General features: G+C 54.7%; 2 protein-coding genes across 3 annotated transcripts; one reads left to right on the top strand and one right to left on the bottom strand.

Moving 5' to 3' along the window:
• The first annotated feature begins 225 nt into the window (after nucleotides 1-225).
• RNF207 (ring finger protein 207) lies at nucleotides 226-8,792 on the top strand. 2 transcript variants are annotated; one of them, XM_087820795.1, is made up of 17 exons: nucleotides 226-416; nucleotides 1,062-1,194; nucleotides 2,299-2,443; nucleotides 2,550-2,631; nucleotides 2,704-2,779; nucleotides 2,859-2,984; nucleotides 4,112-4,158; nucleotides 4,409-4,481; nucleotides 4,553-4,621; nucleotides 5,081-5,149; nucleotides 5,220-5,320; nucleotides 5,931-6,114; nucleotides 6,271-6,456; nucleotides 6,713-6,764; nucleotides 7,086-7,203; nucleotides 7,674-7,754; nucleotides 8,621-8,792. In XM_087820795.1, the coding sequence occupies exons 1-17, from the start codon at nucleotides 226-228 to the stop codon at nucleotides 8,790-8,792; spliced, it is 1,905 nt and encodes a 634-aa protein (XP_087676921.1). The 2 variants fall into 2 exon arrangements, with proteins under 2 accessions (XP_087676921.1, XP_087676920.1); XM_087820794.1 differs by having other exon boundaries at nucleotides 6,713-6,783; nucleotides 7,084-7,203.
• A 1,110-nt stretch (nucleotides 8,793-9,902) lies between these two features.
• ICMT (isoprenylcysteine carboxyl methyltransferase) lies at nucleotides 9,903-18,523 on the bottom strand. Its single transcript, XM_087820156.1, has 5 exons — nucleotides 18,306-18,523; nucleotides 17,472-17,560; nucleotides 16,381-16,550; nucleotides 15,388-15,605; nucleotides 9,903-13,263 (listed from the first exon to the last, which is right to left on the bottom strand). Exons 1-5 carry the CDS (start codon nucleotides 18,498-18,500, stop codon nucleotides 13,081-13,083), a joined length of 855 nt encoding a protein of 284 aa, XP_087676282.1. The 5' UTR covers nucleotides 18,501-18,523; the 3' UTR covers nucleotides 9,903-13,080.
• Between the last annotated feature and the right edge of the window lie 1,551 nt (nucleotides 18,524-20,074).

Below are 20,074 nucleotides of genomic sequence, written 5' to 3'. Positions count from 1 at the left end.
GGCAAGGGGAGGCTGGCCGTTGGATAAAAGAATTGCTGGCTCCAGCGGCCTGACCTTCCAGGGCCACCGCTGGGGTGTGGGAGAGCTGGGCGCGCGGGCACCGGACCGACCCTCCCGCACGCTCGCTGCCGCTCTCCGTGCGCGCCAAGCGCAAGCCCCGGGCCCTTGCTGCTCCCCGCCCCGTGGCCGTGGACGCCCCGCCGCCGCCCTGCGCTGTCCCCGCAAATGTCGGGAGCTATCTTCGCGCCCCTGGAGGGTCCAGGCGTCCTGGACGCTGCGAGCGGACACCCGCTCGTGTGCCCGCTGTGCCACGCGCAGTACGAGCGCCCGTGCCTGCTGGACTGTTTCCACCACTTCTGCGCCGGCTGCCTGCGCGGCCGCGCCGCCGACGGCCGCCTCGCCTGCCCGCTGTGCCAGTGAGTGCCTCGGAGCCCCTGCCCGGGAGGGGACACTCGCCGCGCCTGGGCGGGCACCTAGGTGCGGGGAGGGCAGGGCTCTGACTCCCGGCAGAGAGGGCGGGAAAGGCCGCACCCAGCCCCCACCTCTCCGCGGGAGAATGCACCGGTTCCCGCCCATTTTGTAGGTCAGATTAACTGAGGTTTGGGGTTACTGGCCCAGGGGTCCCCTAGAAAGTCAGAGGGCAACGGCGGGGCTAGAGCGCAAGTCCTGTCCCTACTTAGGGTTACTAGAGCACTCCATCTCAGCACAGCATCAGGACACTCCCAGTAACTCACTGGGGGTCCCTGAACTCTTAGCTCAGCGTAAGCAGGTGATGCTGGTTCAAGTTACCGGGGCATGGCCATAAATTTCCCCAACGCCGTGAGAGGGGCTTGAGGGCAGGCTTCTGCCTTGTCCTCCCAGTTCCACAGCCCCCTGACCTCCCAGGATTCTCCCAGGACCCCGTCAGAGTGAGCAGTGGCTGAGATATTTATAGCAGGTGCCAGCCTGCCGGCACCCCACCTCCCACCCTATTTTTAGTTCCAGGCTGGAAGGTGGGGGTGAGAAGGGGTAGGGAGCCATGGGGAAGGGGCATCTTGATCTTGGCTGCAGCTTCTCCACAGACACCAGACAGTGGTGAAAGGCCCCAGCGGGCTCCCTCCAGTGGACCGGCTGCTGCAGTTCCTCGTGGACAGCTCCGGGGATGGCCTGGAGGTGGTGTGCTGTGCCAACTGCGACTTGGAGTGCAGCAAGCAGGCAGGGGCGCCTGGGGGAGGCGAGGGTGCCAGGTCGCAGGGTCCCGATGCTGGCAGAGTGCGCCCAACATGTCCTCAGAGGATTATCCATCAGGGGATCCTCCAACACCACTTTAAGTCACCCTGAATCCCAAATGTGGGCCCCACTTTACAGGTGGGGAGACTAAGGTCCACAAGGAATGACTTAAGCCAAAAGCCAGATGGTGGCGGAGGTTAAGGCCATTCAATTTGGGGAGAGTGGAGTTGAGAACTGGCACAGGAAGGGAGGTCCAGTGCACAGGGCTGGGCCAGCCCCTGAGGCTCACTGCTACCTGGGTAGCTTCCCTACAGCCCAAGGGAAGTGAGGACAGTGTGCTTTTGGGGAGGGATGACCCTGCCCCTGAGTCTAAGAAAAACACACACACAGAAAACAACAATAAGGAGCTGGGGGCAGGCTTCAGGCCAGGCTGTGAAGGGCATGTGGGACTCTGGCCTCTGGAGGCTGGACAGGTATTCCCAGTTCCCAGGATGGCCCTGCAGGAGCTGGGGGTGCAGGGCAAGCGCTAGGACATGTATGGCACAGCAACACAGAGGTGGCCAGCTGGAGGTAAGCAGAGGAAACGGCCTGGAATGCCCAAGTAAGAACTTGTGCTTTTACCGCCATTGTTTCGGTCAGTGCCGTGGCTGCAGTCCATGCGCTGGACTCTCAGCCCTGGGTCTGGCCTGGGGAAGGGAACCGACAAGTCCTCACTCCCTTTCCCCTCCCAGCCAGATTTGGCCTCCACTTGGCCAGGGTGGGGACCGCCATTTGGCTACTATTGAGGGTGACAAGGGAGACTTGAGAGGTCTACACACACACACACACACACATACACACACACACACTTTTTGCTGTAGGTAAGATGTTTTGCAAATGCAGTTTCTGCCCTCCCCCAACTCCATGGGGGTTCTCATCTGTAAAGTGGGCACATTAGAGCGTCGGGATTGCGCGATAGGGCTGCACTGAGCTGCCGGCCTGCCCCAGGCTGGGAGCGGCTCAGGGACACCCAGGGGCTGATGTCTTGCGGCGGCGGTGGTCTGGCTCAGGCTCCCGCCGGTGGGGGCTGACCCTGAGCTGGGCCCGCAGGATGCTGAGACCACCTACTTCTGCAACACGTGCGGGCAGCCGCTCTGCGCGCGCTGCCGCGACGAGACGCACCGGGCACGCATGTTCGCGCGCCACGACATCGTGGCCCTGGGCCAGCGCAGCCGCGACGTGCTCCAGAAGTGCAGTGAGTGCGACGCGCCCGGTGGGGACTCGCGAGCGGACGGGGAGGGGACAGGGGCGGGCACTGCCCCCGCCCTCGCCGCAGCCCCTCACCAGAGCCCCCCGCGCAGCGCTGCACGCCGAGCCCTACATCATGTTCTCCACCGACAAGAAGTCGCTGCTGTGCATCCGCTGCTTCCGGGACATGCAGGGGTGGGTAGAGGGGGCGGGAGGCGAGGGGACGGGGAGCGCGCTCTGGCCCCGGCTCACCAGCGGTCCCCGCAGGGAGAGCCGAGCCCACTGCGTGGACCTCGAGTCGGCCTACGTGCAGGGCTGCGAGCGCCTGGAGCAGGCGGTGCTGGTGAGCGCGGGGCCCTGCGCCGGCGGGACAGGGTGGGGGACGCGCGCCCGCGAGCCCGACGAAGCTGCCCGGTCCCTAGGCCGTGAAGGCCCTGCAGGCGGCCACGCGGGAGGCCATCGCGCTGCTGCAGGCCATGGTGGAAGAGGTGCGGCGCAGCGCAGCCGAGGAGGAAGCCGCCATTCACTCCCTGTTTGGCAGCATGCAGGTAAGGAGCAGGGGGACCTGGCAGCATGCAGGTAAGGAGCAGGGGGGACCTGGCAGCATGCAGGTAAGGAGCAGGGGGGACCTGGCAGCATGCAGGTAAGGAGCAGGGGGGACCTGGCAGCATGCAGGTAAGGAGCAGGGGGGACCTGGCAGCATGCAGGTAAGGAGCAGGGGGGACCTGGCAGCATGCAGGTAAGGAGCAGGGGGGACCTGGCAGCATGCAGGTAAGGAGCAGGGGGGACCTGGCAGCATGCAGGTAAGGAGCAGGGGGGACCTGGCAGCATGCAGGTAAGGAGCAGGGGGGACCTGGCAGCATGCAGGTAAGGAGCAGGGGGGACCTGGCAGCATGCAGGTAAGGAGCAGGGGGGACCTGGCAGCATGCAGGTAAGGAGCAGGGGGGACCTGGCAGCATGCAGGTAAGGAGCAGGGGGTCCTGGCAGCGTGCAGGTAAGGAGCAGGGGGTCCTGGCAGCGTGCAGGTAAGGAGCAGGGGGGACCTGGCAGCGTGCAGGTAAGGAGCAGGGGGGACCTGGCAGCGTGCAGGTAAGGAGCAGGGGGGACCTGGCAGCGTGCAGGTAAGGAGCAGGGGGGACCTGGCAGCGTGCAGGTAAGGAGCAGGGGGGACCTGGCAGCGTGCAGGTAAGGAGCAGGGGGTCCTGGCAGCGTGCAGGTAAGGAGCAGGGGGGACCTGGCAGCATGCAGGTGAGGAGTAGCAGGGACCGGACAGCCACAGGCTGAGCATCTTCATCAGTCACGACTAGGGCAAGCCCCCCAGAGCCGTTGTGGAGTTTCCAGTGTAGCGGGGAAGCAGGCACTGAACTGCTTTCCAGAAGTTAATCACAGTTGCCAGGACAGTTCCAGAAGGGAAGCCAGGGCCTGCCCTAGCTAGTGCTGGCGGTGGGGGGTGGTCAGGGAAGACTTCCCCCAGGAGGTGACATTTAAGGTGAGGGCACTGGGCCTCTCAGACAGTGGGATGCTGGGGGGGGGGCTCTGGCTCAGGTAGTGGGGCTGGCGGGTTGGAGAGAGCGTGCCAGCCTAACCAGTGTGTGGCTGGGGCCCAGGGGAGTGGGAGAGTGCTGGAGGTGGCAGGGCGGGGCATGCCCAGTCAGCAGTAGCCTGTCTCTCCCAGGACAAACTTGCAGAGAGGAAAGCATTGCTGCTGCAGGCTGTGCAGAGGTGAGTGTTCGTGGGGTCTCCACCCCTGCCCCTTGGCCTCCATGCACCCAGCTCTTAGCCTGGGCTCACCCTGGGGAGCAAAACATCCAGGTGTCCACACAGTGAAGAGGGCAGGGTGGTTCCGGGCACAGGGAAGGGGGCAGGGAAGGATGCACAAAGCTGGTGGGGGTGATGGAATCACTGGGCCCTGAGGCCCCTAAGGGGGTGGGAAACCCTCCTCCTTGAAGATGAGGTGCCCGCCCCTCCCCAGCCAGTATGAAGAGAAGGACAAGGCCTTCAAGGAGCAGCTCTCCCACCTGGCCACTCTGCTGCCCACCCTGCAGGTAAGGGGAGCCCGCACCCCTGCACAGAGGGCCCCTCCTGGGCCAGGCACTGAGCAGTGTCCCTCCTGCAGGTTCACCTGGTCATCTGCTCCTCTTTCCTCAGCCTGGCCAACAAGGCTGAGTTCCTGGACCTGGGCTATGTGAGTCCCCCAGCTCCTGCGGGGTCCCCCCGTCCCCACAAGGAGCCCACCCTGCACACTCCATGCTGCTACCTCAGGGTTTGGCAGCCTGTCACCTGGAGCTGGACCAGGGGCCTTTGGGCTTACCTTCCCCTCCTCCACACTATCATCTACAAACCGGTTAGGGGACAGGACAGCTGAGCCCCTTTTAAAAGGACAGCAAAGCCTGGAGTATAAGCCTCTACTCTCCCAAAGTGCATTGTCTACTGGAGTCCAGCCACCCCAACCTTTCCTGTGTTTTTGGGGCAGGGTGGTGTGGGGGTTCCCAGCCAGTCCCAGGGAAAGATTAGAGCCTCCAATGGACACCAGGTAAAGTGCCAAAGACAGGCTTGTCCTTGGGGCCACCCCCTCAGCACCCCCACCACCCCTACACACACACACACACAGCCTGAGCACCTCCCCTCATCCCCTACCTCGCAGGAGCTGATGGAGAGGCTGCAGGGCATTGCCACGCGGCCGCATCGCCTCCGGCCTGTGCAGAGCAGCAAGGTGCGCGGGTGCTGGGGGAGCTGGGACAGGTTGGTGGGTCTTGGGGCTCATGACCTGTCTCCTTGCCCAGATCGTCAGTGACCACCGTGCGGAGTTTGCACGCTGCCTGGAGCCACTGCTGATGCCGCCTGGGCCGCGCAGGGCTGCGGGTGCTGGGGGTGGCACCAACACGTGAGCCACAAGGTTCCCATCAGGGTGGGACATCCCAGAGGCCAGGACAGGCTGAGTGCTGCCCTTCCCAGCTCGCTGAGCCAGTGTGCCTACGACACCAGGCAGGAGAGCCAGTATGCCATCTGGAAAGCAACTGTCAGGGGCGCCCAGATCCAAAGCGGAGCCTGGTCAGGGGAGGACCATGAGGACAGGGACTCTTCCCAACTGCTGCTGCAGCCTGGCTCCCCAGGCTGGGATGCCTAGAATGGAAGGGGCAGCTTGGGGTGGGACCTGACTACCCCTGAGCCTGAGACCTGGAAGGAGTTAGGAGAAGTGCATGTGCCAAGGGCCCCAGGGCCCAGTGTGTGTGAAGTCTCACAGCATTTACTTGGCCATCCATGACATCCTCCTTATAGACTCTTCTGCATATTGATTTCACCCTGGGGGCTTAAAAAAAAAGTACTGATGTCACTGGTCTTGGGTGCGGCCTTGCATCAGGCTTTTCTGGAGCTCCCATGGTGGTTCTGGGGTGCAGTCTGGGGTGAAAGGACTGAGAGGCACTGAGGCTGGGGTAGGGGAATGCCCTCCCATCCCCATATGCCATCTGCATCCACACTGGTTCTCTCCCCAGGTTAGCAGGGGTCTCAGGCCCCAAGGTGCTGGTGGTGCCCAGCTGCCCTTCCCCGGTAGGGAAGATGGGGTCACCAGTCCAAAAGCCCACGCAGCACCGGTCCATCAGCACCAAGGTGCTGTTGGCAGAGGGCGAGGACACACCCTTCATGGAGCACTGCCGCCACTATGAGGACTCCTACCGGGTGAGAGGACATGTGGGCTGGGAAAGGCCCCACCCCTTCCTCACCAAAGGCCCAGTGGCCAAATCTAGTCCTGGCCACCCTGGGAGCCAGCCCTCCCTTGAGGTCCAGCAGACACAGCCTGAAGGAACCCAGGCACTCACGAGGTCTCTCCCACAGTACCTGCAGGCAGAGATGCAGAGTCTGAAGGACCAGGTCCAGGAGTTGCACCGGGACCTTACCAAGCACCACTCGCTCATCAAGGCTGAGATCATGGGGGACATTCTTCACAAGTCCCTGCAGGTGGACACGCAGATCGCTGCAGAGTATGCTTCCGTGGAGGGGATGAGAGCCGTCTTCCAGGAGGTAGCCCCTTCCAAGGACCTAAATCCCTGCAGCATACACATGGGCTACCCCAAGACAGGAAGGGGCAGGAGGAGGACATTAGCTGGTGGCCCAGGAGGCCTGGTATGGCAGGCTCTGGAACTGGGGTCTTTGCTGCCTGGAACCACATGAACTGCCTGGGGGTGCCTGTGGCTCTGAGTCACTAGAGGACAGAAATGCCAGCAATGGAAATTCCAACTCACACCACATGCAATGTCCAACTTACTTTCTCTTTCAGATGTGGGAGGAATCCTACCAGCGGGTGGCCAACGAGCAAGAGATTTATGAAGGTCCCAGGCAGCTACTGCTGGATGCACCCCTGTCCTGGAGCTAACCCATGTGCCAGTAGGGGCAAGAAGGCAGTTACCCACTAACCAGATACAAAAATCCCCATGCTCTTCCCCATCGCCCTTGACTTTGCCTCACAGCTGCTAACTGTGCAGCTGCATCTGAGGTCAGAATTCAGTGAGTAGGAAGCCCTCACAAGTCTTACCTCACTCTTTAATTAAAGAGGTAACTATGGAAATAGTTGGGATATTTTGATGGTGTGAGGCTGGAGAGTAAGAATCTAAAGCCAATACGACCCAACACTCTGGCCTTGGCCCCCACAGCCCAGCTCTATGACCTTCTGCAGCTGAAGCAGGAGAATGCCTATCTGACCACCGTCACCAAGCAGATCACACCCTACATCCGCTCAATTGCCAAGGTGAAGGAGCGACTGGAGCCCAGGTGAGACCAGGGGGTGTGCCCAGGAGAGCCAAGGCACTTTAGAATGTGTGTGGGAGAGGTGCCACACACTGGGAAGAGCCCCTTTCAGAAGTCAGTGGCCTGTCATGAGGGTTTATTCGGAGCATCTGGGCAGACCAGGTGCTCGACATGTGCAAAAACACAGAATGCATGGTCATTGTGAGCTTCTGCCTCTAGGCACACAATTGCCCACCTCTAGCCCTCAGGAGTAGATCAAAGCAGAAAAACCCTTCTTGGGATTATAACGAGGGTCCTCAGCTGATCCGGGCAGCAGGACATGGAGGAGAGGGCAGAAGTTCCTCTGCATGGTGAAGTCAAGTCTAGACAAGAACTTGCACCAGGGTCCCAGCACAGTACATAGGCAGGCTCTCGTGCTGAAGTTCAGTTTTTGTGCAGAGTGAGCTCCAGGACACGCAGTAGGCTGCTTCCCAGGATCTGCTTCCTCTGCACAGGTTCCAGGCGCCCGTGGACGAAGAGTCAGAGCAGCTACAAAACATGTGTGATGACAGCACGAGCGATGAGACCCAGGCCAGGTAAACAAGTCTTTCTACCCTGAGCCGGCAAATGGTTCATCTCAGAGACAGTGCGGACGACGGACAGGCCCGTTTTCTTTCCCCTTCAGTCACCTCTATGGCCTTAGTGAGGCCTCAATTTGTAAACTATGGGTCAGAGGGTTTGAAATCTGGACAGTGACTGCAAACAGTGACTCATAGATGACAGACGTGACTTTGATAGACATGACCCACATTTTCTAACCATTGGTGCATGGTGGCTGCCCGCACCCTGACACCACTGATTGCTGCCAGCGCTCAGACTGGCTCCTGGGCACTTACGCCACACAGCTTAAATTCACTCCAGTGAGAAAGAGTGACTGAGGATTATTCTGTGAGAGCACTGCTATTCATCAGAGAAACAGTGTTTGCCAAAACACTGCCAGAGGGAGAACAGAATGTGCAGTAACAGACACGTCACTGTCACAGCTGGGCTTTCAGTATTTCGCTCTCAGTGAAATGTGCTAGTCAGGGGGCAGAGAGCGGAGCCGTAGTCAGAGCTGCTAGAGCCCAGAGTCCACGGGCAGGTCTGCTGCTGCGGTGGTGACAAGGCATAAACACCGCCCCCCCACCCTCCCCTCCCAGGTACCATGTTTAGCTCAGATGCTTCAGAGAAGTGTCAACTCATAGCTTCTGCTTTGAGAGCCTAAACTTGTGATGTTTGGGCAACTAACAATCATCAGAAATGAACTAACAATCCTTTAGAAGACCATCCGGTTCTGGTTCTCCTGATGCCTTCCAGAAAGGCCTCCTGTTTCAAAAGCCTGGGCCTGAGTGGATTTTAGTGCTGGGCACAGTGAAACTGGGTAGCGTCACAGACTAGAGCTCACTTTCAAGTGTTTCTTCAGGAGTGATCCAGTAAGTGTCACGGACAAAAGGGAGAAGACCTCAGAGCCAAGAGGAAACAGCCGGGCCCTCAACAGCCTCACAGAAGAGCCTCCACTGAAAAACAAAGATCCTCATAGATCCAAACAGAAAAATGGGGGTGATGTCCCCCCATGGAGGGAGCGCCCCACTTAGCAGAGGGGCTGGTCCCAGGGGCTTGGGCCTGTTACAATATGCACAGCAAGCCTGGGACACTAAGAAAATGTTCCCATCGTGAATTTTTTAAGGGGAAAGGGGGATCACGTATCAGCAGTAAAACCCTGAAACTCTCTAACAGGTCATTTCACTCTTTGGCTTTGGAGGGCTCAGCTCTCCCTGTGTTCACATGCTTCTCATCATGGTAACGGGACAAGTCCCAGTCTACATGGGCATTAAACGAGGGAACACCCAGCCTCAAGCCCCTCACTGGTTCAGCCTCTCCCCAGTGCTCATGTGTGGCCCCGTGCCAGGGTTACCTGCGTGCCCTTGAGGATGTGCTGCTCTGAATTTAGGAAACAAGACTCCACCCTTAAAGGAATCCAGTTTCTCCTGAATCACAACCCCACTGTTAACCGGGTGCCACTGGAAGGTTCTACCAAGTAATCTGAGCACTACTCAGCAAAAGGGAAGAACCTGTGCCCCAGCTTTTCTCCCTTCCCGGCAAGGGCTGAGCTCCAAGAGGGCGTGTGTGGCAGGAGACGTCTCTATCACAGCTTCTCCACTCCCTTTCCAGGTTGCTGCCGTGCTCCTGTGCTCGCCTTCTGTTATTAAAGCAGATTCGGCAGCAACTTTTCTCTAGTAGCTCCCACTCCTACACAGCTGCCTTTCTACAGTAGAACTTAATGCTTTTTAAAAAGGAAAATTAACCTACATGACCTAAAACTTAAAGTTTTGGAGGCAAAACGATGCCCAGAGTCACATGATAAGCAAATATCCATCTTGATTCAGTGGTTCAAACAGTGTATGGCTTCTCTGAGCCAGGTGGGCTTGCATGTCAATATGTTAAGGTCACATTTAAACAAGTAACATCCCTGGTCCTGCCATTTCAGTGCACGGATGTCCCCATGCCAGAGCAGCACAAACTTCCGTGGGAGCCTGCAGGGCAGGAGCAACTGGCATTACAAACTGCTTAGAGGTAGGAATTCAGGACTGAATCCAGGAGGCAAAATACATCTGGCTTATGCCATAGGTTCTGGACATTTCTTAGCCAGAAGCGATGTGATCTGAGAGCCTCTGCATCCCACACAATCACACTATTGCTCATAGTGAAATCAAGTATAGTTTTATTTCAGATTTGGAAAGAATATCAGTATCTGTGAAAGAAAATCCAATTTAAAATATTTAAATAAACATTTCTGCATGTAAAAAGAAGAGTAGAATAATTACTCCATTAAGTTACTCTCCTAGCTATGGATGGCTTCCCGAGAGCAAGCACTTCTGATGGCCAGTCTCCTGGGCCCAGGACAAGGCGGCAAGCTTTCATAGCGGGGCACAGAAAGCAAGCCTCCCACCACGCGGCAATGCCAAGGTCGCCTACCCTTGCCAAGTCACTACAGAAGCAAAGACGGTGGGAGATGGCAGCTACCTAAGGCAGTAAGAAAGTGCAGAGAAGGGACGGTGGGTTACTGTACCTGTTACGGAGGGACTGCTACCAAAATGAGCCATGGCTGAGACCTTACTGAGCCTAATCTATTAACACAACATGTTAGTTTAGGAATATTTCCCATATCATGTCACCACCCTAAATGGATGGGAGGGACTGATAAAGTCTACTTTTAGGCTCCAGAAGCAGTTCACACCAGTGAGGGGCTATGGGAAATGCTGCCTTTTGCTTTCTGCCAGGCTCACTCCCCTCCCTTGGCTGTGAAACTGCCATTCTCAGCCTAGCCTGCAAATCCTTGTATGTGTCCTTTTATGTGGCTTCTAAGTAGCTTTGTTCTGTGCAGTGCCTATGTTCCCCTTAAAAATCTGCACTTTAAAACCTGCAATGGAAAAAGAAATCTCCTGACAGTTTCTTAATTTGAGGGAACTGGAGACGTGGCCTTTGCCCAAGCAGCTTTGGGGGATACCCAGAAAGCCTGTATCTCATTAACCTGATTCTTTGCCCTGCACACCATCACTACTAAATTTATACGGCTAAAAATAATCCAAAGATCTCAGTACCAGATGAAAGTCAATCACTTGCCAAACCCCTGTCCCTAAATAGTTCATCTTTATCCTTAAGTAATTGCTAACTTCTGCCCTGGGATTACAAATGAGGGTATGAATGTTCTCGCTGCCCCCTCCCGCAGACCTGCTCTTGAAAGCCAAGCAGAACATCAAGCCCCAGGTGGTAGAGGGCAACATCCAAACAGAGGCCTACCTTCTGAGCTCCTGCCGGGCAGGAAGGTGGGCTTTCTGAACTCCGGCAGGTGGAAGAACAGATCGAACCCAGCACCTCACACTTCCCGTTCACAAAGCCAGGGGCCCGCATTAGCTGCTCTCCAGCTATTAAAAAGACAAATTCATGGCCCTCCAGAAGTGTCATTAAAGCTGGGACTAAGCCTGCTCCATACAGGAAGAAGTTTCCCTCAAAGAGCTGGGGATGGCTACCAACCCCTCTCCATCCTGCAGTCCTACTAAGTGGAGTTGACTTTGCAAAGCGTAGTCTGGGGGACAAGTTTAGAGCTAATCCAACTTGAATCCTCAGTCAGGGCATGTTCCACCTGGGAGTGTTCCTGCCGGAGGAACCTGCAGCCTGGGGCTCCAGCAGTGGCCTTGGCCAGTCTGACTGCATGATCCTCCCAAGGGCCTACGGTTGGGACTCCCTGGTTCTCACACCCGCAATGTCACACCAGCAACCAACAAACCCGCACACCTCTTTGGTATATAATAACAAAAAGATTAATTAGGCCATGAAATCTAGAAATTAATACTATTTTGAGTTGGTAAAATGCTCCTTTGAACACACATTTCCAGTAGTTAACTGAATGTCCATTTTTGAGTAACTCTGACACAGTATAGATTCCATTAATGTCATCTCTCATCTAAAGTATTAAAAATGTTTGACGTTGTTCTAAGTCTTCACAACACCCCTGTGAGGTAGGTGGTATTGACCCCATTCTACAGATGGGGAGGTCTAGGCACGGAAAGGTAGGTGGCTCCTTGAAAGCCACGTGGCGTGGCTGGCGTGGCAGCAGGGATGCACTCTGGCCCGGGCTTCGCTGCCTTCACATTCACGTGTCCCAGTGCCACCGCAGAACTGCGTGGAAGGATCTCACACAGAGACCATGTTCCTATCTAGTCCAGAATTAAGCAAGGGTCTTTACAGTTTATATGTTTGACTCATAAAACCAACCACTCTCCCTGAACTTTAAAAGCAAAAATATGACTAAATCTCAGTTGGGATTATTTGCTCTATTTAAGATTTTCATGGGTCGACTTGAATCTTGTAGTTGTGCGTGCTCTCAGACCCCTTTGGAAGACAGTCTGAAATGGCATTAGGGATGACGAAATTTTGAGAGCAGAACATAGAAATCAATAGTTAATAGATTTAAATCAAAACTATACGCTATGGTAAAATATGAATAAAATCCCAAGTAAATGGAGAGCAGTATTTCTCAATGTTTGACAATGCCTTGCACAGAGCAGGTGTTCAGTAAGCATTTCTTGGATAAAGGACAAATGACACATCTTTGACATGCCTGTCACTGATAACAGCCCCCACTTGGGAGAAGGCCAGGAGCCCAGGGAAGCCATAGGGGCCGTGGGCTCCCTGGTAACACAAAGTCACTCAGGCAAATCATCTGGGTGTCGATGCTTCCTTTCTGCTAAATAAAAGTTGGGCCTATAAACACTGAGTCCCCTTTGAATCTATACTGCTGTTTATAAAAAATAGATATGTAAATACGATTAAATATATGAAGAGCCAAAGTGCCTTATAAGGAAGTGTCTTTAAAACTGTATAGATGCTCATGCACTAAGGACAGAAATCAGGAGGTTAAAGCTGTGCTGTTTGTGTATTTCGGTTAAAGTAAAGATCTTCAATGTACTTCTAATGCCAGAAAGCACTGGCGCCCACATACCCTTCCTGCTGAAGCCTTATTCAGAGCGATGAGTCCACCTCTCTCAGGGGGGTCTTGGTTACAGCCTAAATGCACTGTGGCCGCGAAGGACGGCATGTGGCCTGGGCTCGGCACTGGGCACTCCGGAGGGCACTGCTGAATATTGCTGTGACTTGCTCCTTGGTCCTATCTTGATTCAGCCCAAGAACAGATTGCTCCGGGAATCTGGGGTGGGGGGGTGTCCTTTGGTCCTAAGGCCTTCTGACCTTCTGGTCTTGAGTGATATCCAGGAGTAAATGGCAAATATAAAATATTAAGAAAATCCATTCTGCAGAGTGGCCGAGCAGAGGCCATTTTGTCCTGGGCTGCATGGAGTGGGAGGCCCCGAGGCCCCTGGCATGTCATAGATCCACCTTGACCCCTTTTATAAAAGGCAGGCCCGTGGGCACCCGCTTCTTATATTCCAGGTACTCCTCTCCAAAAAAGTGAATTAATGAGATTTCCTCTTCTTCTGTTCGATCGCGGAAGAACCGCCAGACTGTCAGAGCATAGCCAACGCCACAGATGGGGTTGCAGAGCATCACCTGCCAGGGAACACGAGGCTGATCAGCACCAGAGGGACCGACACTGTGTACATCTGCGGCATCTGCTTCTGTCAGGCCCACAGAGGACTTCCTGCCAAGGGCCCAAGACTCTCGAAATAAGAAACATGATTAGGGCCTTTAAGTGCCGCAGCCACGGCACCACTAAGTGACATCACACCATTATTTTCACATGAGAACTGAATATTCACCACTAGTCTTTTTTCACACGCTTCCTGTTGTTCCTCCCACCTGAAGGATAGCTAGAAACTAAAAGGAAAGAGCAACCTTTTGGATTTCCACCCTTAGGTCGGGGTGAGAGCACCTCCTTCTCCTGCCCCTAAGAGTGAATTCCCATTTATTCGGTGCACCCAATCTTCCCACATGACTCGCAGCCTGTCACCTTCCTGTCCTGGCCCACCACAGCCTAACGCAATCCCTCTCACCTCACAGCTGCCAGGACTCTGCCTTCCTCTGGGCCAGAGCCTACCTAACTGAGCTTCTGAAATCACATCTTTCATCTAATCACTCCCCAGCTCAGAAAACTCCAAGGCCTAACCCACTCCCTTGGGCTGGTGGGAGCACAGCACCTAAGCCCACCTCTTCCAGCCCCTGCCCCACCCTGCTGTATCTACATGGACTGCCTCTTACCTCCATACACATGTGGTTTTTCCATTTTGAGAACACCTTGCCCACTGATCCATCACCAAAGAGTCCTTCCAGGTCAAGAGCTCACCTGGCTCTCGGGGAACTTGCTGTGCTGTTGGGGAGCCCACTAACCACCCGTTCACTCTGACTGACCCAATGGACGTATGTCTTCCCCAAGTGGGTGACTTCCGCCGAAAGAACCAGGCACATGCCCTCAACTCCTTCTCACCACTGTCCACTACCAAGTGTTTTCTGTGTTTCTGGCACACACTCAGCCCTTTACAACCAATAAGCCATTCAACCCTACAGCAAACCTGAGGTGCTGCTGCTGTCCCCACGTAACTCATGAGGACAGGGAGGCCAACTGGTCAATGTTAAGGCCAGGACTGGCCAGGTCAGCGACCCCAGAGCCTGCAGACATGTGTGGCCTCTTGGCATGAGCTAGAGTAGGGTTTCCTAATTGCAGGCCATGACCTGTTATTGAGCTATGAAATCAATCTGTGCATCTTAAACAGCATTACAAATAATAATAAGGTAGAAAACAGTGTTTTGTACACTGTAAGGGCAAGTGTTGTCCTGGGAAAGACTTGCTCCATTTTTACACACATATGTGTGCTGGGTAACAGTGTAAAAAGATCTATGGTCAAATAAGTATAAAAAACTCTTTAGTCCTCAGGTTTCTAGCTAGCATTTATGGCAAATTACATGATTCAACTATAATCGAATTGTTCCCCAAAAATATGATTGTTAATGCGGGAGTTTTAAGTTTCAGAAATGCAAGTGTTAAAACAAATGCTATGCAGTAACCTGTCCCTACTACACCACTGGGGGTCATCAGAGTCCCCACCGACCACGCACTGCACTGGAATGCCTGAGGACCGGACTGGATTCGCCTAAAGACACGTGAGTTTCCTAAACTCTATTCATGTTCTCTGGCTAAGTCCTAGGACCAAGAGAACAGACTCAAGAGACAACTGTCAAGAAACAAAGCTCACTCTGCAGCCTAAGATAGAACAAACCTCCATAGGTCACATTAAACCTAATACCAGACCTTGGCCTCATTAAGAGCAGCTTCTAATGAAAATGAGCTCAGCTGCCACTTGGGCGGCAGCCCATCTCTGTCCTAACCCTTCTGGGGTGCTTCAGATACAAGTTAAAGAGGCAGAGAAGGGGTGGGTACAGCTGATGGGGTAACAGCACCTAGAATCACCAAAAGCTTGAAAACTAAGGATGTCCAGATTTAAAGTACGTGGTAAATAATGTTTAGGACTAAATCAGTTCTTCTCACTTTTATTTAGTTACCACTTGAAACATGAAACGTTACCTATTTAAAGAGGACCACCAACCTTGTGAATACACCAAACCCCACTGAATGGTACAATTTGAACTGGTGAATTTTATGGCATGTGAATTACATGTCAAAGTAAAAAATATTTAGAGAAAACTTAAAGGAGACCAGTGTCACATCGGATACTATACCTGGGTTCCGATACTCCAGTAAAACCACCCAACGTAAGAAGGATGCCGGAACCAGGCATACACTCCACTTGTCACCAGAGTATGGGTTTCTGATTTCTCATTCTGCACCACGTGATTGAAGTTGGAACCAGCTGTAAACATTGCCGCTTTCCTCAGACATTCTCCAAAGACCACCATCAGCAGGCCCGTGGCACTGAGCCAGGTGATCTGCTTCAGTTCTGCAGGAGACATGGTGACAAAAGGGAAGTGGAGACATTGGACTGTTGAGTTCTCCCTTCGGATGCTTAGGATTAATTTATTTTTCCAAAGGTAGAAACTGGAAAACATGCTGGCGGGCAATCAGCACTTCTCATCACATTAAAATTTAAGTATAAGCAAAACACATCCCCCTAAGTTGTGCTGTTCATCCATTTAAAGTGTCAACAACCCAATTAGAGCATCATGGCAAAGGGCTGATGGGCTCTCATTCCACATCCCCCTGCCATATGCTCCCAGCCTTCAGTGGGGAAAAAGACAGCTGAGAGAAACAGAGAAGGACCCAGTGTTTCCTGCCTTGGCCACTTACTGACTTCTGGGAACTACATACATTTGATTTAATTTGCTGTGGAAAGTTCCACTTGAGAGTAGGTTCCTGGTGCAGAGGCTTTTGCTAATAAAATCTTCACATGAAATTTCTCAAGTCACAGAAAATGAAAAGATCTAAATCTCCTCCAACTGTAAAATTAGGATTACAGCTATCGAAGGGAAGCCCTTTGTATCAGGGGGTGCACTACACTATGCAAGGCTTAAAGCAAAAGGTCAACATGTCCTCGATTCAAAATCCAGAAGCGGAATTTACAATCCCGACCTCTGTATAAAGAGCTTAGTGAGGATAGAGGTCTGGGGAAATCATTCCAGGAGATTAGGCCTGACAGGAAAACCCACATCACTGTCGTCAAGCCCACATGGAAGCCACCCACCTCCTCTCCAAAGGGGAGAGTAGGGCACACTGACCTGGCCAGAAGATATTTTCAAGTGTGAACTCGATCCAAGAAGAAAGAGCAGCTACGGTGTACTCCAGACTGTGATTCAGGAGAAAGGAGTCCAAGGACAGACTTTTGGGATTGTTGACTGCTGTGACTAGGTATTCAGAATAGTGGAACAATGACAAGGAGCACATATACCTATTTAAAACAAAAACAAAGAAAGGTTAAATCTGAGCTTTTTTAAGGAAGAAATAAACAGAGGAGGGTATGTTGGGGTAAGGGAATAGCCATAAGTATCAAAGTGCAGGTTCGGGTCTGTGAAACCATCCCTGAATTCTATGAGGTCCTACTGTCACCTGTCTGAGAGTGGATCTCAGGCACCCGCATTACTCCCTCAGGTTTGCAGAAAGTGGGAGTTAAAAGGGACTACATTTTTGAATGTCACAGGCAAAAACCAAACAAACATAGGTGAGGATGGCATTATGGGCCCTTCGTTTTTTTTAAAATGACACTACATGCAGTAAACCACGAAAGTGGGAAATAGCAAAATAAAGTAGCAATGTATGTCAAATGCAAAAAAATTAAAAACTGAGATTTCAGCAACAAAGAATTAGACAGTTCAGTATTGATAATAAGAGATAAAGCTTTTTACTTTGAGGCCACTAATAAGAGATAAAGCTTTTTACCTTAAAGCCACTGGTTCATATCCAGGTCAGGGTCTAGAAGGTTCATGGGACTGAAATCATAGTCAGGGAAAAATTTTATACTGACCATGGGGGATGCACTGCATGTGACCTAATAGAAATTAGAGATGGACGAGGCCTGTGAAAATGAGCCAGAGCCTTGCCCCTTCCCATCACCAAGAATGTCACTGCCGCTGCAGGTGAGGGCACCTGTGGAGAGGGTGTCAGGAAAATCTGCTTCTGCCTGCAACAGGGCGCACGTTCTCAAGGTGCAAGATGTAGAAATCTAGGTGGAAGATAGATACCTCATTTCCACAGAACCCTTCACAGCTTTCAGCCAGCCAGAGATGGGACACAGGAATGATGAAATACCACTGCTGGCCCTCTGATCTGCCCACCCTAGCCTCAAACCTACTGTTTCCAAAGTACTTCTTACCAGCCAAAGTGATTCCAAGAAGACTGGCTAAAACTTAGCAGCACCCCACAGCCGAACACGAAGCCAAGAAAGCAAGCTCGAATGGCTATCTAAAAGAGACCCAAAAGAAGTTTGGTCACCCGGCTGTTGCTGGAGTACACACACCCTACTTCCTGGGATATGCAGGCCATTGGCAAGCACCTCGCCTGTGTTGAAATCCAGTGCCCACCACTTCCTTCCTATGTGGCCTTGAGCCAATTACTTAACCTCTCTGGACCTCGGTTTCCCCACCTATGCAATGGGTATAATAATCGTACCTACCTTTTATAATTGCCTTGAGGATTACCCACGTAAAGCACTTAAGAGTAAATGCTACAGAAGTTTTAGCTGCCACTATTAATTACTGCTGCTATTATTAAGGGCTGTGGGTAAACTGTGTAAACCTAATTTGTTGGGAGGATTCTCCCAAGTCCCCGCAAACGAATCTGGCCTGGGCACCCGGGGACTCTGCAATCGGCCCCCTCCACCCCAGACTTGACAGCAGGTAGGTCTCCACACCTTAAATTACATAAAAGAACTCGTGAGCTCGCTCACTCCTCACCCCACGCGCGTCTGCCGCAGCTGCTGAACCGCACCAACGGCAATTTTGCACCCGCTCCGCCGGGTGGAGGGGCCCGAGCCCCACGCCCCCGAGCCTGGCGAGGTGCGGTTCCCCCCCCCCGCCACCTGAACTGGTGGCTACAGAGCACACCTGGGGAAGGAGCCCCTCACCGGCCGACCCCTGCCCGGACCCCGGGGACGCAGCCCGCGCGCCGCGCCCAGCCCGCCCGGCCCTCGCCCGACTCGCGCCCGCACCTGGTAGCGCGGCGGCCGGTAGAGCAGCAGCAGCAGCGCGTTCAGCCCGGCTACATAGAGCGCCAGCCCCGTGCGGCCCTGCAGGCCGGCGCGCGTGAGCAGCGGCAGCGCGAGCACCGAGGCGCCCAGCAGGAAGGTGGCGAGGCTGAGGCGCGCCTCGGAGCCCGGCGGAGCCCGCGCCGCGCAGCCCGCCATGGCGCAGGGCGGCGGACTGGCGGGCGACGGCGCCGGCGCCGGCTGTAGCCCGGGGAAACCCGCCCGCCGAGCCTGCGCACTGCGCCGCCAGCGCCGCCGGGGAGGGAGCTGCCGGAGCCGCGCGCCGCCCGTGAGCTCTCGCGATACCGCCGCGCGGTGGGGCTGGGGCGGGAATTTGGAGGGAGCGCCCCGCCCGAGGCCACGCCCCTGTCGGGACCGCCCCGCCCCGCGGCCCCGCCCCGCCCCGCCGGTGCTGAGCGGCCGCCAGAGGGGCGGGGCCGCAGGTCTCCCAGGTCGCGGGCGGAGAAATCCCCACCAAACTCCGCCAAGTCCCTGACCGCAGAATCCTGTGAACGGTGAAGCGACCCTCCCCCAAATTCACGCCCTTCAGCGCGCGGCCCGGAGCCGGGCGTCCCCACCCTCCACCTCCAGGGGTCCGCGCGGCCGTGCCCCACCTGCCCGCTGCGGGGACTCGGCCGGGGGAGCGCCCTAAGCGCTGGGCGTCCACGCGGCGGGATGACCGCCAACTTGGCGGAAGGGGGAACAACTCAGGATAGGTTAACTTTTTTTTTTTAATATATCTTTATTGATTTCCGAGAGAGGAAAGGAGAGGGAGAGAGAGAGATAGAAACATCAATGATGAGAGAGCCACTGATCGAGCCCACAACTGGGGCATGTGCCCTGCCCTGACCGGGAATCGAACCCCAAGCGCCTGGATCCTAGGTCGCTGCTCAACCGCTGAGCCACGCTCGGCTGGGCTAACTTTTTTTTTTTAAAGGCAGAATTCAGAAGCTCGCGGCGCGGTCCTGGCTTCGTTTGTGTGAGCCTGGGGAAAATGATTGAGACGGAAGCCGAAGCTCAACAGCCCTTACCTTCGGGTGGTAAAACTCTGGGCGACTTTTAGTTTCTTCTTTATATGTTTTTGTATTTTCCATTTTGCCCACAATCAACGTATAATCCTTTATAATCAGAAATTCTCCTTTACTTTTTTAAAGGGTTAATAAATAATGCCCCCACCTGGGGAGCCACAGAGCAACAGGGGAGAAAAGCAAGTCAGCAAATGACTAGAAAAAACTAGTCTGTCGGGGGGAGAGCCAAGTGAGGATGAAAAGAGAGGAACCCCAAGGAGGGACCAGGGGCGGGAGGGCCGGAGGGTTAAGAGTCTTTGTGGAAGAGATGCTGCAGCTAGGTCTTGGGGCCCTCGGGGACCCGCAGCCCTCCTGCCACTGGAAATGAGAGCAAGGGCGTCTAAGGGGAGGGAGGGAGGGTGGCACGGAGCTTGGAGTCACAGGGGCAGGAGGAAGCAAGTGCCAGCCAGGATAGGGGACAGGCCCCAGGAGAGGCTGGAGCCTAGAGCGGCGGACCAGACAGCGCCGAGGCAAGGCGGGCTGTGAGCTGCAGTCAGCCAGGTCCTGCCTCTGAGCCCCTGGCTGCCCCACTCTCCTCTGTCCCCGCGGCACCTGACAGGACGTCTGGCATTTGGGTAGCTGGGTTCAGGAAAGAATAGAGAGCCTGGGCCGGAATGGGGGGGGGGGGCGCCCAGTGCAGCTACAGTCCAGCTTTGTGACTTCCGG

The sequence above is a fragment of the Miniopterus natalensis genome, chromosome 9 (assembly GCF_054644295.1).
Source record: "Miniopterus natalensis isolate mMinNat1 chromosome 9, mMinNat1.hap1, whole genome shotgun sequence".
NCBI lineage: Eukaryota > Metazoa > Chordata > Mammalia > Chiroptera > Miniopteridae > Miniopterus > Miniopterus natalensis.
Note: the sequence above shows the minus strand (reverse complement) of the source record. Positions and strands in the feature narration are given on the sequence as shown.